Here is a 22104-nt window from a genome sequence, read left to right on the forward strand (position 1 = left end):
AACACTATGGGAAGGAACAGCAAATGTATGGCTGTTCGTTGTCAAATGTTTGGGAACAGAAGAAAGACTAGAATATTGTGAAACATCTGGCTGGGGTTTGTACTCACGGAGTTATCACAAAAAAGATACAGGCGTCATATGTCTGTACCAAAATACTCTTTCATAAGTGGATATAAAGGATAGGGATATTCTATCCTCGGTATCAAAAAATGTTGCAAAACCCTCGGCAAGCCTCGGTTTTACTACATTTTGTGACCCTCAGGTAGAATATCCCTATCCTTTATATCCACATATGAAAGAGTCTTATAGTATACAACACAAGTACTCCAATATATTTTTTACAGGATTTCATTTTACAAAAGAATGATCTTTGAATCAAAATGAACTTTTGTGTTTGAAACGTATGCAGATGATGCAGCTGTTGAGCTGTATCATTCTCTCTAACTCCATGCTTTTACCCAAAAGCTGTATGACATCTCTTTTTTATTCGCGAAGAAATGAGTAAAAACTTATTTAAAAGAAACGTCGCCACTAAATCAGAAGTTCAACAATTTGGATTTCATGAATAATCTCGTACAAGACTAATACACGAGCACTCATAAAGTTGGGATACAACCTGTGTACAGTCGTTGTCAATTTTATCCATGGATTATTTGCAAACTAAGAAGTCTAGGATCATAGCAATGGTCTTGGTTTGTTACAGAGACACCGATTTGCTCCCCTGATAAGTATAATTTTAAACTCTAACAAGTATTGTTCTGAAAAACTTGCAAACCTCACCTGGTAGCAAAATAGAATTTTGATTTTTTCAAAAAAAAAACACAAAAAACCCACCGTCACTTTATATATAATAACTCATGTTCCCCCTCCCCCCCCCTAATTAAATGCATATTCAAGATTTATTTCAACTTAAAAAATGTCACGATACCAAAGATTGCTGTTATTACTGTGCTTTAAAACTTAATCGTTCTCCACTCCTAAATATTTGTATCGCACACTTTGTAAATTTTAACTCTCATATATCAAATATATGAAGAAAAACCTCAGAACAATTTTGTATACTGAAAAGAATAGGCATCTATTTACCCCGAAAGGCCAAAATCACTTTATGTAAATCTTTTATTTTATCAAATTTTAATTACTGTCCACCAGCCTGGCATTTTTGAAATATTACTAACATCAGGGAAATGGAAAAGATACTAGAAAGAGCAAATGAGAATTATTGACTATGATTATACATCTACAATTACTTTTTTGTTAAAGAAGCACAAATTAGATTTTTACATGTTAAAAGGCAAAAACAATGGCAACAGAACTTTTAAGAATTAACAGAAAATCGTTTGTTAAGCAATACACACAATGTACTAGTATTCATTTTTAATATAAAACCTTTTTGTTTTAAATGATACTCAAAATATGTGATGTGTTTCTTCATTTTATTATCATTTGTTTTGGTTTTAAACTTTGTCTTGTCTTACATGCTTGATTGATGTCCTCCCTGCGGCATTGTATATAATTTATTATAATCTTATTTATTTGTATTCTTGTTTCTCGCAATAATAGCTCTACAGAGCCAATGTTGTTTGTTACTCAATATGCGACTTTAGATATACAAAAATCTTATATCTTGTTCGAAATTGTCGTATGATTTCACGTATTTAAGAGTTATATCGTGAAGAAATCATTTGGTTCATATGAATAAATTTGACTATGAATTTTACACCCAACATCACTGCAAGCCTTTAGATATTTTGGACTATACAGAATTCATTACATGTTGAATATTTGTGTGGTTTACTTTTTAATAAAAGTGTTGTGTTGTATGTTAATGAAGTTTGTTTTTATTATAATTCCTGTGTATAAATTCCTGTGTATAAATTCCTGTGTATAAACAATTTTATACATTTTGACTCTTCGCTTGGTATGAACTTCTACCTCCTTTTCATAACCCAGTAACACAATTAGACAATACCAGAAGCATGTTATTCATGATCCGTTTTAAACTGATGTGTCTTTGAACTCGGAAAGAAAACGCAAACCTCACAACACACGTGTCCATGAAACCCGATGTGGCAGAAATCGATAAAAACTTCCAAGGGTAAACTGCAAGATGACAGAAATAATCACTTGTTTCAAAACTAACACCTCAGTCAATATAACGTTTTTAACATGATAGAAATGACGGTATTGCTGTTTGCTATATATAGTAAATGACAACACAATTATTTATTTAAAAGCTAATTATCAGGAGCTCGACCCCATAACGTCTATAATCTCAATAATGTATGAAGTTGTGATCCTATCACAAAGTGCCATCGGCTAAGTACTTTTAGGCTGCTACACATCTACAAATATATCATTGTGTATATTTTATTCAAAACATTTACTATTGAGCTTATAAATACCAAGGGATGTGTTATGGTTGCTGAGACTGCAGTGGCGGTATAGTTGAAGTAATCTGATTTTTGTCAGTTGCCAGATACTGATCACAGGGCGATAGATTATGTTCGGGAACTCAAGTTTTCCCCTCCCTTCTTGACGAGTATAGTGTCCTTTATAAATAATAACGGTTAATGAATTTAAAAACGACAAATAAACCTTAAATCGTATGTCTTGATACTGAAGGTGCTCAAAAAGTGAAATCGGAACAAACATATTATTCAATATGGGCTATTTTGTATAAATGAACACATTTTTCCAAATTAAAAAGAAAAAGAAAAACAAAGTTAAATACGCATGAAACTACATGTAACATGTTTATAGCTTGTTGTAGCTATAACGTAGTACTAACTGTCTGTTGAAGTGTTTGTAATAACTGTATTACAAACTATGCTTATAACGAACAACACCTGAAGGATGTCACAGACGGATATAATATAAAGGGCGATAACTCCATTAATTAGAATAATTTTACGAGTATTTTGTTGTTTGTGTACAAGTTTTAATTTTTGCTGGCCAAAGCTCGCAGAAACAACAAAAATCGTCTTAGACTCGATTAATAAAATGTTTTATAATACACTCGATTAAATTCTCAAAGGACAGAGACAAGGGGATATGTTTATAACTGACCTCTGTTAGAAGGTCTCACGCCCGTCCAACTCAAAGACTCGATCGTAGGACGAACACAGACACAGAGGTAATGTTTACATTTGACCTCCATCATTCTTAACAAAAATGAAAGCACTGCACGTCGCCCCGGTCGGGATTTTTTTTCTCGTTCCTTTATACAATTGTTCATTTAAAAAATGTTTGTATCATACAATGTATATTAAACATATATGTATTGTTTACATTTTTCCAATTTTCTATGAAAAACAACAATATACACGTAATGTTGCGTCAAAATGTAAACAAAGCCACGTGTTTCTTTTAAAAAAGTAGCCCCTTTACGTTGCATAGAACATTTTCATACGCAAGTTCAAAGTTCAATGTTACCATGCAGTTATGGTAAACAAAATCGGCTAGTACTTGTGTATAGTGAACAAGCCTCGCAAGTGTAAATATTAGTTCATGTACTTCATTTAGATCAAAAATAATAAACTTTATACGTCGTTATATTTTCGTCGCCCATTAAACGTTTTGAAAGTAAGTCGGTCTCAAACGTACATATGTAAGCCTTACATATCTTCCAGTATAAATGAATTCGAAAAGAAGATGGGCTTGAAATAGGCCAGTCTCTAAAACAATTTGTGACTACCTACCACCAAAGAGTATAAGCCGAAGCTTATTATCGAGATTTTAAGTTATCAGTTTTTGTTATGTTTAAACAATTGCATGTTACTGCAAGCATACTTATTAAGACACAATTAAATCAACAATACCAATTGTAATTAGGCTACATTAATATCGGAAAAGCGCTAAAAAATAAAAATAAAAAAAAAATCACCTGATTTCTTCTCATTACGATCACGTGAATTTGTTCCTTATCGGCCGGAACTTTTTCTAGCTCGACCCAGAACTTTACCCTTCCGGTGAATGACACGTCATTCAATCCCACATTCACCGGAATGACGTCATTTTTATGACATCGAAAATCTCGTATGGCGGTGTCGTCTTTTTCTTGGCTCATAGCAAAGGTATGTATTGTAAAGTAATTCTTTGATGTTTTTTGAGTATTTTTATATTATTAGCCGTCATCTCGGCTTTCCTTAGTCTCGCATCAAAAGAAACCTTTTATTGTAGGATACTAATCATGTATTCTCTACATTATAAATTGCGTCAGACATGACAGACGGGGATCTAGGATTTCATCTACTCGCATAGCCACAACATACCATTTTCTTAATTATACAAATTTTAAAATTCATATTATGAAATGAAAATGACTTAATAGTAGTTCAAATCATGACAACTGTATACCCTCAAGATTGTTGTTAAATGAGTTATTAATAACACAGGTAGAATTTTATACAGATATAGAAGAAGATTATTTGTTAGCCATCTTCGTTTTTATGGATTATATACTAAGTTTTACTTCCGGTTTTACCAGTTGTATCTTAAAAAGATTGAAATGAGATAATAAGTTTTCTGAGAGTCATCATAATTATTTTGAAATGCTCAAGGGTGAAAACTCCACACTCACCGTGATCTTACTATATACGTAAATAGACAAAAATTGATATAAGAAAAAAAACAAAAAACGCGAATTGGCGTCCGGACTATTAAGCTCAAAATCGATTCGTTTGATCAGGTAATATATAATTGATATGCGTATATTCATAGATGTTACAGTTTATTAGGATCATTTGACTTATTAATAACATATCATGTGACAGATGCCTCGCATGGACTCAAGCTGGTTGCTTAGCAAAACGATGTTAATTTCCAACAATTACTCTCATGATAGCTTTGACGTCAATAACCATTCCTTCTCTCAAAGCTCAATTGGATTACATCGGATACATTCAGTCTGAATAATTTCTTGAAGGGATCAGTTGATCAAATTTCTGGTAAGTACAAAATATATTTTGATAGAATTTGGGAAATGACCTCTTACATCATTATACATTTAAACTATGTTTCCGCTAAGCTATTTCTCGCATTAAATTCGATGCAAATGACATGATACATTTTCCTACTAGCTCTATCTCTTTTGTATTTGTAAACCAGTTTTCTATGACACATTTCCACTCAGACATAACAAACAAATATTTGCTGCATTTCAATACCGTTCATATTGATGCAACATTGCGCAGCATAAAACAATGATGCACATGAACGATCTCCATGATATCGGTATACGTGGTAATTTGCCAAAGTTTATTTCAAACTTTATATCTGACAGACATTTCAAAGTTCGAACGGGTTCAACTTATTCAGAAACTGAAACACAGGAGATGGGCGTCCCCCAGGGTGGTATCCTGTCCGTCACACTTTTTGGATTAAAAATTAACAGCATAACTAAATGTCTTAGCCAATCTACGGAAGGGTCTCTATTTGTGGATGATGTCTTGATATGTTACAGATCAAAAAAACATGCACACTATAGAACGACAACTACAACAATGTTTAGGCAAATTACAAAATTGGGCTGACGAAAATGGCTTTAGATTTTCAAGATCAAAAACTGTCTGTATGCACTTCTGTCAAAAACGAAAACCACACAATGATCCTGACCTCACACTCAATGGAATTAAAATTCCAGTAGTTGAACAAACTAAATTTCTTGGACTAATATTTGATTCGAAACTATCCTTTTTTCCACATATCAAACATCTGAAGGATAAGTGCTCGAAGGCGCTTAACATTCTACGAGTTGAGTTCTTTCCCATTCTGATTGGGGTGCAGACCGTGAAATGCTTCTACGTATCTATCGGGCACTTATTAGATCAAAACTTGACTACGGCTCTATTGTCTATGGATCGGCTCGCAGCTCCTATCTACAGATGCTTGACCCTATACAGAATCAGGGACTGCGTCTCGCACTTGGAGCTTTTCGAACAACACCTGTGAAGAGTCTCCATGTGGAAGCTAATGAACCATCTCTCGACGATCGACGAAAGAAATTATCCTTACAGTATGCTGCTTAACTGAAATCAAACCTAAAAAATCCCGCATTCAACCTTGTATTCAATCCACAACATCAAGAAATATTTACACAAAATCAAAAGCTCATACCAACATTTGGCATCAGAATTTCAAAATATTTGCTGGAACTAAATATAAATTTCGACACCATTGACGAGTACACCGTATCGGATGTACCACCATGGCTCATTCAAACACCTGATATCAATTTATCTCTACATGAGAGGGCAAAATCCAGTGCATTACCCGAAAAACACAAATCCTCCTTTCGGGAGTGTATTAAGGCTTTCCCAGATCATGTTCAGATCTACACTGAGGGATCAAAAGATGGTGATAATGTTGCGGCAGCATGCTGTACATCTAATCACTGCTCCTCTATCCGACTCCCGGATGTTGCCTCCATTTTCTCTGCGGAAGCATGTGCTATCGGTCTGGCGCTTGACCATATCGAAGAACACCGCATTGAAAAGGCAATCATCTGTTCCGACTCTCTTTCGGCTCTTCAGGCTTTGAAATCAAGAAACCCTAGAAACACATTAATCCAAAATCTTTTGATCCGAACATTTCGACTGTTTTCTAAAACTCAAATTACTTATCTCTGGATTCCCAGCCATGTGGGTATAAAGGGAAATGAAAAGGCTGATAAAGCAGCTAAGACTGCTCTTCGCCTAGCACAAACATATTTGAAACTACCTCTTACACCGACATCAAACCTAACATTCAGTCAGCCATTAAACACCATTGGCAACAAAGGTGGTCTACCGAAACAAACAATAAACTGTTTAAAATACAGCCTACACTTAATCCTAATCTGTCCAGTCGGAGAGACCGCAGAGAGGAAGTTGTTCTCTCTCGGCTCCGAATTGGACACACATATTTTACACATTCTTATCTATGGAGAGGGGAGGATCCTCCTACATGCCATGCATGCGATTCTCCTCTCACAGTGGAGCATATTTTATTGCATTGTATTGATTTTAAACACATACGAGATAAGTACTATGATGTCTCCGACATTTACACTTTGTTTCATGGCGTGAGACATAATCGTATTTTCAATTATCTAAAAAGAGATCGGCATTTTTAACAAAATTTGATCGTTTTCTAATCGCATCTAACATTCATATCAAACGTTTCGTCAATATTGTGCATGAGTTTTCTCATGTGTTTTAGCCAAAACTATTTTCATCCTAATTAGCTCTTTTTATCAAATCAACATTTACAATTTTGTTTTAGTTTTTACTTGCCTTTTTCTTATCCTGATCTTTTAGATACAGTTTATATCCTAATGCTAATGGCTGCCTTGTAGTTTGGCCCTAAATGACCTTAGTTGTCGATGGGCCGTAAAACTCAAACAAACAAACAAACAAAATGATGCACATACAATTCATTGACTTTACTCGTATAATGAGTTTTTCGTTTGCAATATCACTAATGTGTGGCCCTTCAAATTTGATTTCTCGTTCGTCGCATTTCCCGCTCCTGTTTTCCGAAAAAACCGCTCCTCATTTTGTTGTCAGGTAAGCTGACGAACCCGGTAAATTTGTACAGGTTTCAATTTTACTAGTCATCGTTTCCTGGTCACTCTGATGTTTGAATCATTTTCGCATCGTCTCTTCAAATACACAATCGTCCTGCAAATATTTACAACAACATACATTTTTTTCTTTTTTTTTCCGCCACCACGTGCAGAGGTACATAAAATGTGATAGGGACGCAAACTTTTTAATAGTTAATGCCCCGTTTTAAGTCTGGTTTTGTCGATGTTCGCAACTCTTTCAGACTTTGCATTCGAACTCTCCCAAAAACCGGCGACCATGTCAGTTAATTTCACTGGTCTACCCTCAAAAAAAACAAAAAAAACAACAACATCAAATAAAATAAAAAATACGACAGTCCAGGATGTTAATTGAATGATGGTAATCGCTAATCAATTAACACCTCAGTTATCTGATATCTTAAGGCCCGGTCAGTGTGTATTTTGGCACGGGGACGTCTTAGCAATGTGCATGCGGTTACTTTTGCCAACGTGTTTTGACTGCATGAATGAGTAACATTGGTGACGATTCGTCTGTTATTCAATCTGTAAAATATCGGTTGATCTAGTAAATTATACATTTTGGTAGAATCGACCTTAACTAAGTTTCACTTCTTGACTTCTACAACAATAAATAAAATAGATTTGCTTTCATTTTTGTGTTGATTGTTACGTTTGATTTACCCAAAACGTTTTATGAGGAAATACTTTTATGAACGATCTTTTCGTTTCAAGATTCCATATTAAATCAATCTTTTCTGATATGAATGCTGATAAAATGAAACTTTTGAGTCATACTATCCATATGTTTTTTTCGAAAGATAATAAAGGAATATCATTAAAAGAATAATCTTTATGTTTATAGTTTTTGAAGTTATATACATTGTGCATGTACATGCATCTCAGTTTTAGTATGAGAAACAAAAATAAGTACCATACTAAACAAAAATAGACAGTTTCATACAATATTTTGTAACAAATGAGAAAGGATTTACATGTCGGATGATATTTCATCCGTTTAAACTATTTTCCATTAACAATAATAGCTGGTTGGTGCTATTGGTTCGTTAGTTTTTGCTGAATGCTCTGTAAAAAGCAAATTATTTGCATTAAGTAAAGTTTACTAAGCTTTATTTTTCTTTACTATTTCTTTGGAGTATCAAACATTGCCAATGTTAAAATTGTCATCATTTGTCCTAAAAATATGAAAATATACCATGCATTGAAGTATAACAGCATGTTATTTAGTGACTACACAAATGTCTTTAACATATTTTAACATTTTTTACATTTTTGATACAGTAATGAATGATGAAAACAAAATAGAAACAGCAAAACTCATATTTCAAATTAAAACATTTGTTTATTAAGTGTTATTTCATGAAACGAAATAAAAGTATAATAATAAAAGTATGCCTAATACACATGTTGTAACCTGAACGCTTTTCATTGGCTCAAATTCTAAAGAGAGGTCTTGATGTGGTGAAATAAGGGCGGTTTCAAAATAGGATTTTTGCGACACTTTTTACATTATAATTCCTCGAATGTTTTGAAGTTATATAAAAAAAATATCCTAAATTTTTGTTCATATCCTTTTTATAAAATGTATCTCGCTGTTTTAATTTGCGTTCGCGAAGGCTCGCAGAAATAATAAAAACTATGTTTTACTCATACTATAACATCTCATATGAAATCAACACTGAAATCGTACATTTATGTTCATTTTAATTTTTCTCCATCTCTCGATTGTTTGATACACTGTGTATACTCATTTACTATATCACTGTCGTCATTTTCTTTTGGATGGTTTCATGACATTATTAACATAAATTATTGATAATTATAGAGCAAATGGTTTTGTCATATCGTTTCGTTTTCTATGGAGTTCAACAAAACAAACACCATCTATCAGAAATACAGTGGTGCTCAAGACAACCGCTTTTGACGAAATAAAAGAAGAGGGGATTTGTCATTGGTGGAGAAAGAACTGTTTTCACGAATGACAACTATCAATAACCTGCATTAATAATGGATTGCCTCACTAACCACGATCCACATCGATAGCTACATTGTATAGGCCCGAGTCAGCATTTGATATCAGGCGTGAAAAGGACAATTCAATAAGGCATATTGTGTTACCAGGAAGCAAAATGTGACATGCACATATTGTTAACATTCTTTCGGAAAAACAAGGCAAACTATTGACATACTTCAACGACAGAGGTCCTAGCACGGACACAGAATTGCTGCTTTATGACACATTATGAACTGTAATAAATGTTTGATGTCTGTTTAGATGAACACATATCTGAAGAAGTCCCTTCATAATTACTAATAGCGCGGTAAAATGTGAAATGAATTTGTAGATTATTGCTTGGCTTCTCAGTTTGACTGTTTACACATTTCATTGTACTGTAGACGTCATTATCATGATTTATTGCAGTAATGCCAGTGAAGACGGAACATTTACCTGCAGTAATCGTGTGGTTTATGTGGTTTTTTTCAGATAACGTTCCAACCATTATGCAGATAAGACGTGCCGTTGACTTACTACTTCTAGCTACTATAATGCTGCTGTTTATAGCGAAAAGAGGTAAATGAGCTGAGTATTTCTTTGACGAATTATTCTCATTTTCGCATCGGCTGTATTTCTTGTTTTCATTTCCAAATATTTACATTTTCACTTCGCTCCACCTCAATGAAACTAGCAAACTCTGATCCCTTCATTTCCCAATGAAGATGCTTGGTCACACGCTGACCTCTGACCGGCGTGAAAATACGTTTTGATATATATTGTTTACATTGTGACCTAGTGTTACGCCGCTTCAGTTTTGAATGGACTTTCTGCAATGTGGTAGAGATGTCATTGTACGTTTAGAAACACAGACAGTAATGCTTGATGAAGAGATATTATATGTTGTCAGTAATATAAAATAATACGTATACAAATGTATATACACGTACTTCGATGAAACGCTGACTTAGGCTCAATGACAATTTAAAGACTCGTGCCCTATCCAGGCCTCGAACGCACGATTTACGGCACCCAATCGTCTAGCCAAACATTCCTGCGCCTTCTACCACTGCGCCACATACTCGTACCAGTTGATGAAACAGCCTATGATTTGGCGGTTAATAGTGGCTGTCAGTAATTTCCGGTGTGTTGTCTTGGAAACCCGACTACACAGTAATAGTAGATGAAGGAGTAATATCGATAAACCAGATATACAGAGATAAATACGACACTTCAATCCATTTCAAATATTTTAATTATAATGTAATTTCATATTGATCAATTTAAATAACAATTTAACATTCTTTCAGTGAATTCTCACACTAACATAAACCCAGACGTGACCTCTGGAAGGTAAAAGTACGCCAGTGCCTAACTGATAGTAATAACATTGGTTAACATACATTGGGTTTAGTGGCCACATATACAATGTAGGAACTGTGCAGTGGCAATGTAAATATATAGATATGAAGACCATAAATGAAGAAATAATCATAATTATTTTTTTAGATTGCCATTGTGGTGAAAATCTTATTACTGGACCCTACGGTGTCGATGACTCATTCATAACGGCATCGTCCTCGTACCGACACGCTGATTGTCAACCAAAGTATGTCAGGATAGGAACGTCTGATGGCGCATGGTGTGCTGGTAGTGAATCTAATACCGAATACCTACAGGTAATCCACACTACACTACAGCAAACAATTGTATTGTTTATTAGCGAAACTTACCAAGTCTTCTTCACATACAAGCGTCTATTTTTCACTGATTGTGATAACATTTTTTTTAACATTCTGATTTTGCACATAATTATAGCCTGTCCTCGTTAAAAAAATCGTGTTATTTTCATTGGGGTTTTATTGGAGTAAGTGGATTTTTATTTCCACTTTCATATGGCTCCGATATAATTCCCTACCTGCAAGGCCATCATGATTATAAAAGTATGATGGAAAAAAATATAACCGGCTGACGATGTATTTCACAAGTGTTCGTGTAACTAAATACCAAAATATAAATCAAAGGGGATAAACTATCTGTAAAAGAAAACTTGTTCCATAATAGCTCTATGAATCTATGTTAGAAAACAGTTGTATTTGTCCTCTAATTGTGTATAAATGCACATCGTATGTACAGTGTAAAAGGCAAGGATGTAGATACTAGAAAATTTAAACGATGACTTAAACGGTCATGAAACGAAACTAACTATAAGCATCTTAAAACGCAATGAACCGGGAAAGAACCATATTATATTAATTGCTTTAGTAACGCTAACGAAAAACAAAATGCGTGTTATGTGTTAATATGTATTGTATTATTTACTTATCCATGTTTGTTTTTATTTATTCATTTATATTCATTCCTAGATCCAGCTGAGAGCCTTGTCATCTATCACCGGATTTATCATTCGAGGACGACCATCTGATTACGTCCAATATACAAAGTCGTTTGCAGTGAAGCACAGCTTAGATGGACAACAATGGCATGACGTTTTCGACAGTGATGGATTAAAAAAGGTAAATGTAAAAAAATCTTTATGCGTTTTTTTCGAAATCATTGAATGTGGTTACATTTGCTAATTCCTAGCATTTTACTATTTTGAGTTTTATGAATGAAACACCACAATGTCTTATTATGTAAATACTACATGCTTTAGAGGGTGGCAGTGCTTAGTGTCCCCCTCATACTTCAATTTCTTCCGATTGTAATGAAATGAAGCTAAGCAATTGTATTTAAGCATTTTATTACCTTTCCATCTATACAAATATGCATTTATCATAATGAGATATCGAGAAGAATTATTCTAAATTGGTTTTTCATGACAGATATTTCCTGCAAATAGCGACAGAACATCAAATGTGACGATGACTGTGACTGAGATAAGGCCTACTAAATTCATTAGGATTTATCCAGAAACGTGGAATAACTGGCCCGCGTTTCGTTTCGAAATCACCGGATGTGCATGTATGTATTAACATGTTTGTTCCTCATTTTATTTCATTTTAATTCTGGCGTCGGCGCATCATTTTTATTAGGTATTTGTTTGTCTTAACCAGGTGAATGAATAAACCTAGTTTCTCCTCTTTTAACGTTAAATATTCGGATCAATTAAAAACGAGTCATAATATAAAAAAACATCATTTCTCCAAGTTTATATCAATTTCAGTTAGACCAAGTTGCTTTCGTATGATTGTATTACCTTTTATTAAAAAAGGATTTTTTTATATTAGTTATACCAAAGCTTGGTTGGGTTGGAAAGATGGGTGACCCGGTGGACCTTCCAGCTACGCTTCTTTTGACAACATCACCTAACAATGGAATATGCGGGAAAGCATGCCACCTATCAGTATCATGTGGGAGTTTCATGTTTGATTTTAAAACTAAGGAATGCCATCTCTACTCGGTAAAATCACTGAACTTCACTGAATCTGCATCAGATTCCAGCCACAAGGTATACTTCCTGAAAACCGACCCACCTGGATATCAACTTTAACTTCAGTTTCATAACAAATTCAGGATTGTTCTGACTTTTTTAATCCAATACAATGAATTGCATCACGGCGGAAACGCACTGCCTTCCTTTTGATCGTTCTGCTGATCGCCACGTTCCTTTGAAGTAATCGTGATCAAAGTCCAAGTAACAGTATGTTTGAGGTTTTAGTTGAAAGCCCTTCCCGCGCATTCTGATTCGTCGTTTACCTGGAGTCGGTGAAGGTGTCCGACAGCAGCAGAGCCACGAATATACTCTTTATCTTAAAAATGACACACAGATTTGTTTATATATTACACTGAATTTTTATTTTCTGCATTGAAAAAGGCTGTGTACTGCAAAGTCAAATAGCATCCATACGAAACTGACCACATGCTAACCAGACATTCCTGTACATGTACATGTACCATAGACTCCGATCATCGATATTCCAGGAATGTACACTTCGAAAACGGGGAACCAAAACGCTTGGATGTCCCTTTTGTATCGATTGTGCTGGATACGAGCCTCACCATTTCTATATTTGTAAAAATGAGTCACAACTAGCTTTGCAACAAACTTTCATACCGAAATATTACTATATGAATCCATTTTTTTATAATTTACAAAATAGGTAGGGATGTACTCTCTATGTAATTCTCAATTACCTCCGTAAATATGTTTTTGATTGACTTATTAAAATACTCAGTTAAATGTACTTTAAAAGTAACATGCATACCATATATGCACATACATGTAATTGATAAATGAATACCATCATATGTATTCGGATAATGTAATCATGCAGCATCAGTTATCTCTGTCAATAATTTATTTATTTTTCTTTATTCATTCTTCACTTGTTTTTTACATAATGACCTTCTTTAACACATTGTTACAAACAAATTTTTAATCTTGGAGTATCGAGGATGTATGCGCCCATACTCCCATGCATTCTTATAATTTCCTTGATACTTTTTAGAATTAATACTGATTATAGTGTATAAAAATCAGAACTCAATTCTTAACCTGATTATGCCATCAATAATCACTAAATATGTGATTTCGCAAACATATCTTTGTGAGTAATTACTCAATGACACGTGTTTTAAAAAAAATAGGTCTTGTTGATACATACATGACTTATTTCGGGTTGAATATCCATAAAGAAGTTGAAATATACAGGTAATACATACATTTTAATTACTATTTTCCCGGTTAAATTTAAACTTTTGTTTTTAGAAACTAGGCTGGGTTTACTTTATTAGTAAAAGATACAAACAACGGAATTTGTGTTTAAAATATCACGTAATTTTCATATGATGAGAATTGATTTGCAGACTTTTTTTTAAATTTATTTCAAGATGGCGGAAATTCATAGTAGTAAAATTGCAATAAAACGTCACGGTACATGTATGAGCCTCGGCAAGCCTCGGGTTTTACATTTTGTGACCCTTGGGTAGAATATCTCTATCCTTCATATACATGTACAGTTACACACTTATGAAAGAGTCTTAAAATATGTGATACATGAATCAAGGACGTAGTCTCACTTATAAATCCTTGGTGATATATCCATAATTCGATATTTGAATGTGCATAATCATATGCTAACTTTGCCGAGGTATTAATATATCGAATGGTCCGTGCAAGCGATTTTGATTTTTAAAATGTTACAATATGCACGTGAGCCTGATGAAATCCAATGCCAATCCAAGATTCAGCAGCACAAGTTTAAAATGTGACTGACCAATCAAAAGGCGACATGGATTAGCAATTGCAAGTGGGAGTGGTTTCAATTCTCGACAGAATGTCGGTGATGGGGTAAAGGTTGCCTGTGACGGGGTCTGTGACAACTTAATCATGAAATAACCCCGTTCGCTTGATTTTAGGATCAAATTGTTGTAAAATTAGATTTACCCTTAATGGTTTTCTTTCTAATGCGTTTTTACGTTGCCTTTTGGCCGTGGGTTAAGCGTTTCGTTCATGTGGTAAAATATTCCAATTTCTGCCCCATTACCCAGACGAAGTATGTGCAGAAGAAGACACTTTCCTAGCATAATGTTCACAAAAAAGGAGTGAAGGAAATAATTTCCCTGTTGTCTCTGCTGAACATTAAACTAACTAATTATATATATAATCCTCGATACTCCAGGGTTACTTTCACTGACATTTTATACACCACTGGCAATATCATAGTAAAACTGGAGGCAATTCAAGAGGAGAAAAAATAATCACAAGCCTGCAGAATTACAGATAGAGCGACGCCCAACTTCACAGTCACACAGTAAACCACAGTGTACCGTTATACAATTCTCTTGGTGTACATCAAAGGATCAAATTACTGCTGACCCGATTTTTACTATGAGATAGTCAAGAGCGGATATAACGATAGTGATAATAACCCCTGGGGTATTGAGGATGACCAATTATGATTTTAACAGTAAGGAATCTCATTTTACTGGCCCTGTTTCCAAAATGTATGCAAATAATATTTGTGCACACCCATGCAAGGCTCATCGATTATTGGTCAGCACTTTTCAATTAGAAAGACGTGTATAGTGTGATGTATTATGTACTGTATATTATGTTCAAAATTGACTTGCTTTGGCAGTGTCAAATAAATTTGGTAATCGTTGTTTTGGTACGAGTTTCATTACTTTTTTTCTAAATTTAATACCGTAAACTGGTTTATTGGTGAGAGATACAAATTGAATTCCAATGTTTCGCTAATGGTTGTATGGAACATATTTACAAAATAGATGGAAAAAACATAGGAACCCATTGAAAAAAAATATATATAGAATGAGTGAAATGAACTGGTATACAGTAGATTTTAACATTTTAACGATGGACTACGTCGACATTGGATCAATCAAATGACGCTTTCTGTCTGCAAATAAAGGGAGGCAACTGCAGTTTTTTTCCATGCATTTCCGCAGTACCCATACATAATATCAGTATGATATTTGTATTTTCCTATACATGTCTGAAAATATATCAGAAAGTGGTGAGTATATTATTTATAAGCGTCATTTATTCAATTTGGGATTTTTTGTGCTTGCATCCTAGATTATATTATATAGTTTTTTCAAATTATTCTACACACATTGTAACTAGACATCAAATGTCCGTAAAATGATTCCCAAACAATTTAATGATATTAGAACAAAGCGAATTTTTGAAGCAATTGAACCTTTTATCAAGATCACGGGGGAGAAACAACGTAACATACATGGTTGTCGTTACAATTTAAATGGCGGGAAATTGTTCGCTTCAAGGTAGAAAATGGTATATATACTGTATCACCAATAACGACAATCCCAATAACTATTATCAGCTGACCAAAAACGGAATATCCGTTACGAAGATAAAATGTCTTAATTCTCTAATGGGATTTCTATCACAAATGAGGGTTTTTGGATTAGGACAGAATATATGAATAAAAATAAACAGAAAATTCGGCTCCGTTAGTTCCATAAATTGCACTTTTCAATATTTTACTGTATAGTCAATAGTTACTGAAACATCTAGCTGCGCCCTTAAAGGCATTGCCTTCAGTCATATTATACGTATTTCAAAATTAAACAGTTATTAAATGCAATATGCTACATAATATAACAAAGTGTTCTACATGCGACATCGGAAATATGCAGAAATTAGGATTGTTTACAAATTCATGCTTGATTGTGTTAACGATATCAGGCACTATTTTGAAATTGTGTTGGAGTGTTTGAAGAAACGGAGAGATTTATAACACAATTAACACTTGCTACAGTTAGTAGCTATTTAATATACATGGTTCTGTCTGGAATTACATGCTGTCAGTCATGGTCATGTCAGTTCAATTAACTGTTAGTCTTATGACACTGACACTCGTGGCACTAACATGAACAACATGACTCACTAGTAAAAGATAATCAATCCCACAGGTGTCAATTTGATGAGATATGAGACTCGTAACACTCAATAACAGTGACGAAAGAAAGTCCAAACACCTTCGTTATTTCTTCGGACAAAGTGTTTGGAAAGAAACACGGGATGGCTTTATTCTTAAACGAGATTCCTAGCATTTTCCTTATTTTGTTTACAGAAGCAGACGACATGTACGGTGACATCCGGCTGGTAAATTCAGATACTTGTTCCTCTGGTCGTGTAAAGGTTTATAGACCAACAGGTTTTGGCACGATACGGTACGATGCCATTACTCAAGAATCATACGATGTCATCTGCGCTTAACTTGGATACAGGTAAATGGCACCACGTGTTGCTCACCAAGAGTTTCAGTGGGCCTGTATCGCTCACCTTGATATTCCAATGATTAGGGTAAATAGCTAAATACACTATATCAAAAATAAAAAAATATTTTGAAATAATGTTATTAATAATTTCACAATAATGTAAATCAATTATTGTTATTTGTCGTGATGGGTTCTAACCATCTAACCCCAGCGGTCACTATTTAAGCGAAATTTTATTCTCCTCTCCAAATATGTTTCTGACCTGTTATAAACCAATCAACTACTTAGACTAGTAACGATCTATTGTTTCCTGCCCCTCCTGCCCCAGGGAGATCAAAGTCACCACTCGAACGAATTCTTATCCCCGCTTCTCAAGGATTTCTAGACCAAAACTAAATTATGACTAGAAGCGATTTAAAGGCATTCCTTCTAATTCCTCTACTAGGTTATATCCTCTTAGCTCCAGAGGTATAAAAATAGCCATTTGTGTAAAATCGAATCCCCTTCCAAAAGACTATTTCTGATTACATTTGGTGTAAATCTATAAATTTTATGACTAGCACCGATTGCTGTATTGATAGATCTCATCTACTGACACCATCCTTTTGGAGTCAGTTCTTTGTCTTCAGGGGTAGGGCCATCCTCGCTTTTCATCTCAACAACACTATGGGAAGGAACAGCAAATGTATGGCTGTTCGTTGTCAAATGTTTGGGAACAGAAGAAAGACTAGAATATTGTGAAACATCTGGCTGGGGTTTGTACTCACGGAGTTATCACAAAAAAGATACAGGCGTCATATGTCTGTACCAAAATACTCTTTCATAAGTGGATATAAAGGATAGGGATATTCTATCCTCGGTATCAAAAAATGTTGCAAAACCCTCGGCAAGCCTCGGTTTTACTACATTTTGTGACCCTCGGGTAGAATATCCCTATCCTTTATATCCACATATTATAGTATACAACACAAGTACTCCAATATATTTTTTACAGGATTTCATTTTACAAAAGAATGATCTTTGAATCAAAATGAACTTTTGTGTTTGAAACGTATGCAGATGATGCAGCTGTTGAGCTGTATCATTCTCTCTAACTCCATGCTTTTACCCAAAAGCTGTATGACATCTCTTTTTTATTCGCGAAGAAATGAGTAAAAACTTATTTAAAAGAAACGTCGCCACTAAATCAGAAGTTCAACAATTTGGATTTCATGAATAATCTCGTACAAGACTAATACACGAGCACTCATAAAGTTGGGATACAACCTGTGTACAGTCGTTGTCAATTTTATCCATGGATTATTTGCAAACTAAGAAGTCTAGGATCATAGCAATGGTCTTGGTTTGTTACAGAGACACCGATTTGCTCCCCTGATAAGTATAATTTTAAACTCGAACAAGTATTGTTCTGAAAAACTTGCAAACCTCACCTGGTAGCAAAATAGAATTTTGATTTTTTCAAAAAAAAAAAAAAAAAAAAAAACACACAAAAAAACCACCGTCACTTTATATATAATAACTCATGTTCCCCCTCCCCCCCCCTAATTAAATGCATATTCAAGATTTATTTCAACTTAAAAAATGTCACGATACCAAAGATTGCTGTTATTACTGTGCTTTAAAACTTAATCGTTCTCCACTCCTAAATATTTGTATCGCACACTTTGTAAATTTTAACTCTCATATATCAAATATATGAAGAAAAACCTCAGAACAATTTTGTATACTGAAAAGAATAGGCATCTATTTACCCCGAAAGGCCAAAATCACTTTATGTAAATCTTTTATTTTATCAAATTTTAATTACTGTCCACCAGCCTGGCATTTTTGAAATATTACTAACATCAGGGAAATGGAAAAGATACTAGAAAGAGCAAATGAGAATTATTGACTATGATTATACATCTACAATTACTTTTTTGTTAAAGAAGCACAAATTAGATTTTAACATGTTAAAATGCAAAAACAATGGCAACAGAACTTTTAAGAATTAACAGAAAATCGTTTGTTAAGCAATACACACAATGTACTAGTATTCATTTTTAATATAAAACCTTTTTGTTTTAAATGATACTCAAAATATGTGATGTGTTTCTTCATTTTATTATCATTTGTTTTGGTTTTAAACTTTGTCTTGTCTTACATGCTTGATTGATGTCCTCCCTGCGGCATTGTATATAATTTATTATAATCTTATTTATTTGTATTCTTGTTTCTCGCAATAATAGCTCTACAGAGCCAATGTTGTTTGTTACTCAATTTGCGACTTTAGATATACAAAAATCTTATATCTTGTTCGAAATTGTCGTATGATTTCACGTATTTAAGAGTTATATCGTGAAGAAATCATTTGGTTCATATTTGGTTCATACACCCAACACCACTACAAGCCTTTAGATATTTTGGAATATACAGAATTCATTACATGTTGAATATTTGTGTGGTTTACTTTTTAATAAAAGTGTTGTGTTGTATGTTAATGAAGTTTGTTTTTATTCTAATTCCTGTGTATAAACAATTTTACACATTTTGACTCTTCGCTTGGTATGAACTTCTACCTCCTTTTCATAACCCAGTAACACAATTAGACAATACCAGAAGCATGATATTCATGATCCGTTTTAAACTGATGTGTCTTTGAACTCGGAAAGAAAACGCAAACCTCACAACACACGTGTCCATGAAACCCGATGTGGCAGAAATCGATAAGAACTTCCAAGGGTAAACTGCAAGATGACAGAAATAATCACTTGTTTCAAAACTAACACCTCAGTCAATATAACGTTTTTAACATGATAGAAATGACGGTATTGCTGTTTGCTATATACAGTCAAACCTCGATGTATCGAAGTTCAAGGGACCGTTAGAAAAACTTCGAAACATCGAGACTTCGAATTATTCATGGTCGAAATTAGACCGATTTTGTTTTACCATGACCAACTTTGTGTACATAACGTCTCCGTTCCGGAAACAATTTATAATCATTGTATTTACCACAAGCAAAACAAAATAAAAACGAAGTATGCAATTAATCACATGTATTGCTATCGTTAACAATACATATGTATATAATAAACAAAACTTACCGTGTGTTCCAGCTAGGATTTGAAAAGGGCAGGGCGCTGGGCAAAATTGTTAACAACAAGTAAATGTTGAAAACAATGTATCCACATATACAGCTCCCTGTAATCTCACCATGCACTCAGTAGACATACCTACACATCTCTCAGACATTACAAGTTATCAATATTAAAAAAAATACACACTTTCATCCATGAAATCAAGAAATTGAAATTAAATATATATATATATATATATATATATATAAATTGTAACAAAGTTGCATGTCCAAATTAAGTAGTTGACAACAATTGTAATTGACTTCAAAAAGAGTTCTTTGATAAAAGTATGTGTATATATAACCTAGGAAATTTGTCACACATATACTAAATCAATGGCACACAATAAAATAAGGCTGGTTGTGAGGTGTTCATAAGTGAAGCTAACGCTGGACATCATGAGTACTAGTCCTCAGCATCAGCTTTGTCATCTATGAAGTAGAAAGAAACAAATTAAAAAGAAAACAAAAATATTAAACAATTGGACCATTATTCAAGTTTTATTCTCAATGTTAATTATTTGAAATTGCATGTCTCTGAATTAACGTTTAAGATAGGCCTACTGGTCATGAAATAAATAAGTATTTTATACGCAGTGAACGAAAAATACAGCTTATAGTAATACTTTTTGTTCAAAGTAAGTTTGAATAAATGTATAGGATTAAATGAGGAATTCGATGACTGAAATAACTCCGTTTATTTTGATGATTTGTGCCTGGACTTAACGAAGCCATGCCTCACGGCTCGCACTACCAGAAAATGTATAATTAAACAACAAATTACGCAAGATATCAATTCCAAAGTGTTATCGGTGGCATAGAATAATAATTGCCAATTCACAATCTCGCTTCTTGATCGATAAAGCTTCTTATTTTGTGAATTTATTTACTTTTTGCACATCAAAGAAAAGCCGACACGCGAAAATGCTACGCCGATTTTGAAGCAATCGAGGCAAAAATGCATCAAAATACATTACGAAAATTGCATATAACTACATACCTGAACATCCACAACAGATCGTGACATTTCTTTGCCGATTTGTTGAGTTCTTGGCAAGATAAAAACATTGTAAATTTGTTTATTTTGAGTCGGAAGTTGAAGACATCATCAATGATATGCGCGAGCAAACAGGAAGCAGGAAGTTGTGTTAGCTAGACTTGCTAAGTCCCGAATTTGAGCCGACGATATCGGGACAGTATGGGGAAATCGAAAAGGGGACAGGGCGATGGGAAAAGGGGCAGGGCGTTAGGAAAAAGGGCAGGGCGCTGGGAATTAAGGGCAGGGCGCCGCGCACTGCTAACCCGACCTAGCTCGAACTCTGTTACGTGTACAAGGCCTAACCCATGTACATGTGTTCGTTTGGTGACTATTTAAGCGATGGTTAATATTACGGAATGAATATAAAAACGAAAACACGTTGTAAAAACGAAACTTAAAAGGAGGAACCGAAAGCGCTACAACACCTACACAATACTTCGATTTAGAATGATCGATTTGCTCCAGTATTTATGCCAAAGTTTTGCAATGTAACAGTTTTGGTTATGAGTTACTAAGAATGTGGCTCGCTATTTATGTTCCGTAAATTATACAAACCGCTACCAATGGCGGCGGCGAACAAATGATTTAATAAATCAGCTTGAAAAAAAAAAACAAAGCATAGGGTATCGACCTGATCAGTGATATTAATTATCTTGATG

The 22104-nt window shown here is 34.2% G+C and overlaps 1 protein-coding gene across 1 annotated transcript; it reads left to right on the forward strand.

The window, feature by feature from the left end:
* The first annotated feature begins 9914 nt into the window (after nucleotides 1–9914).
* On the forward strand, nucleotides 9915–13895 carry LOC138309469 (lactadherin-like). The gene is made up of 5 exons (XM_069250671.1): nucleotides 9915–10157; nucleotides 11088–11257; nucleotides 11945–12094; nucleotides 12404–12542; nucleotides 12809–13895. The coding sequence occupies exons 1-5, from the start codon at nucleotides 10010–10012 to the stop codon at nucleotides 13069–13071; spliced, it is 870 nt and encodes a 289-aa protein (XP_069106772.1). The 5' UTR covers nucleotides 9915–10009; the 3' UTR covers nucleotides 13072–13895.
* Nucleotides 13896–22104: the final 8209 nt, after the last annotated feature.

This window comes from Argopecten irradians, chromosome 1, assembly GCF_041381155.1.
Source record: "Argopecten irradians isolate NY chromosome 1, Ai_NY, whole genome shotgun sequence".
In the NCBI taxonomy this organism is placed as follows: domain Eukaryota; kingdom Metazoa; phylum Mollusca; class Bivalvia; order Pectinida; family Pectinidae; genus Argopecten; species Argopecten irradians.

Excerpts from the sequence above, each read along its gene's own strand:
- LOC138309469 (XM_069250671.1), top strand. The coding sequence starts at position 10,010 with ATGCCAGTGAAGACGGAACATTTACCTGCAGTAATCGTGTGGTTTATG. Across the intron at positions 11,258-11,944 it reads CTAATACCGAATACCTACAG|ATCCAGCTGAGAGCCTTGTC; the intron begins GTAATCCACACT and ends ATTCATTCCTAG. Across the intron at positions 12,543-12,808 it reads CGAAATCACCGGATGTGCAT|TTATACCAAAGCTTGGTTGG; the intron begins GTATGTATTAAC and ends TTTTTATATTAG.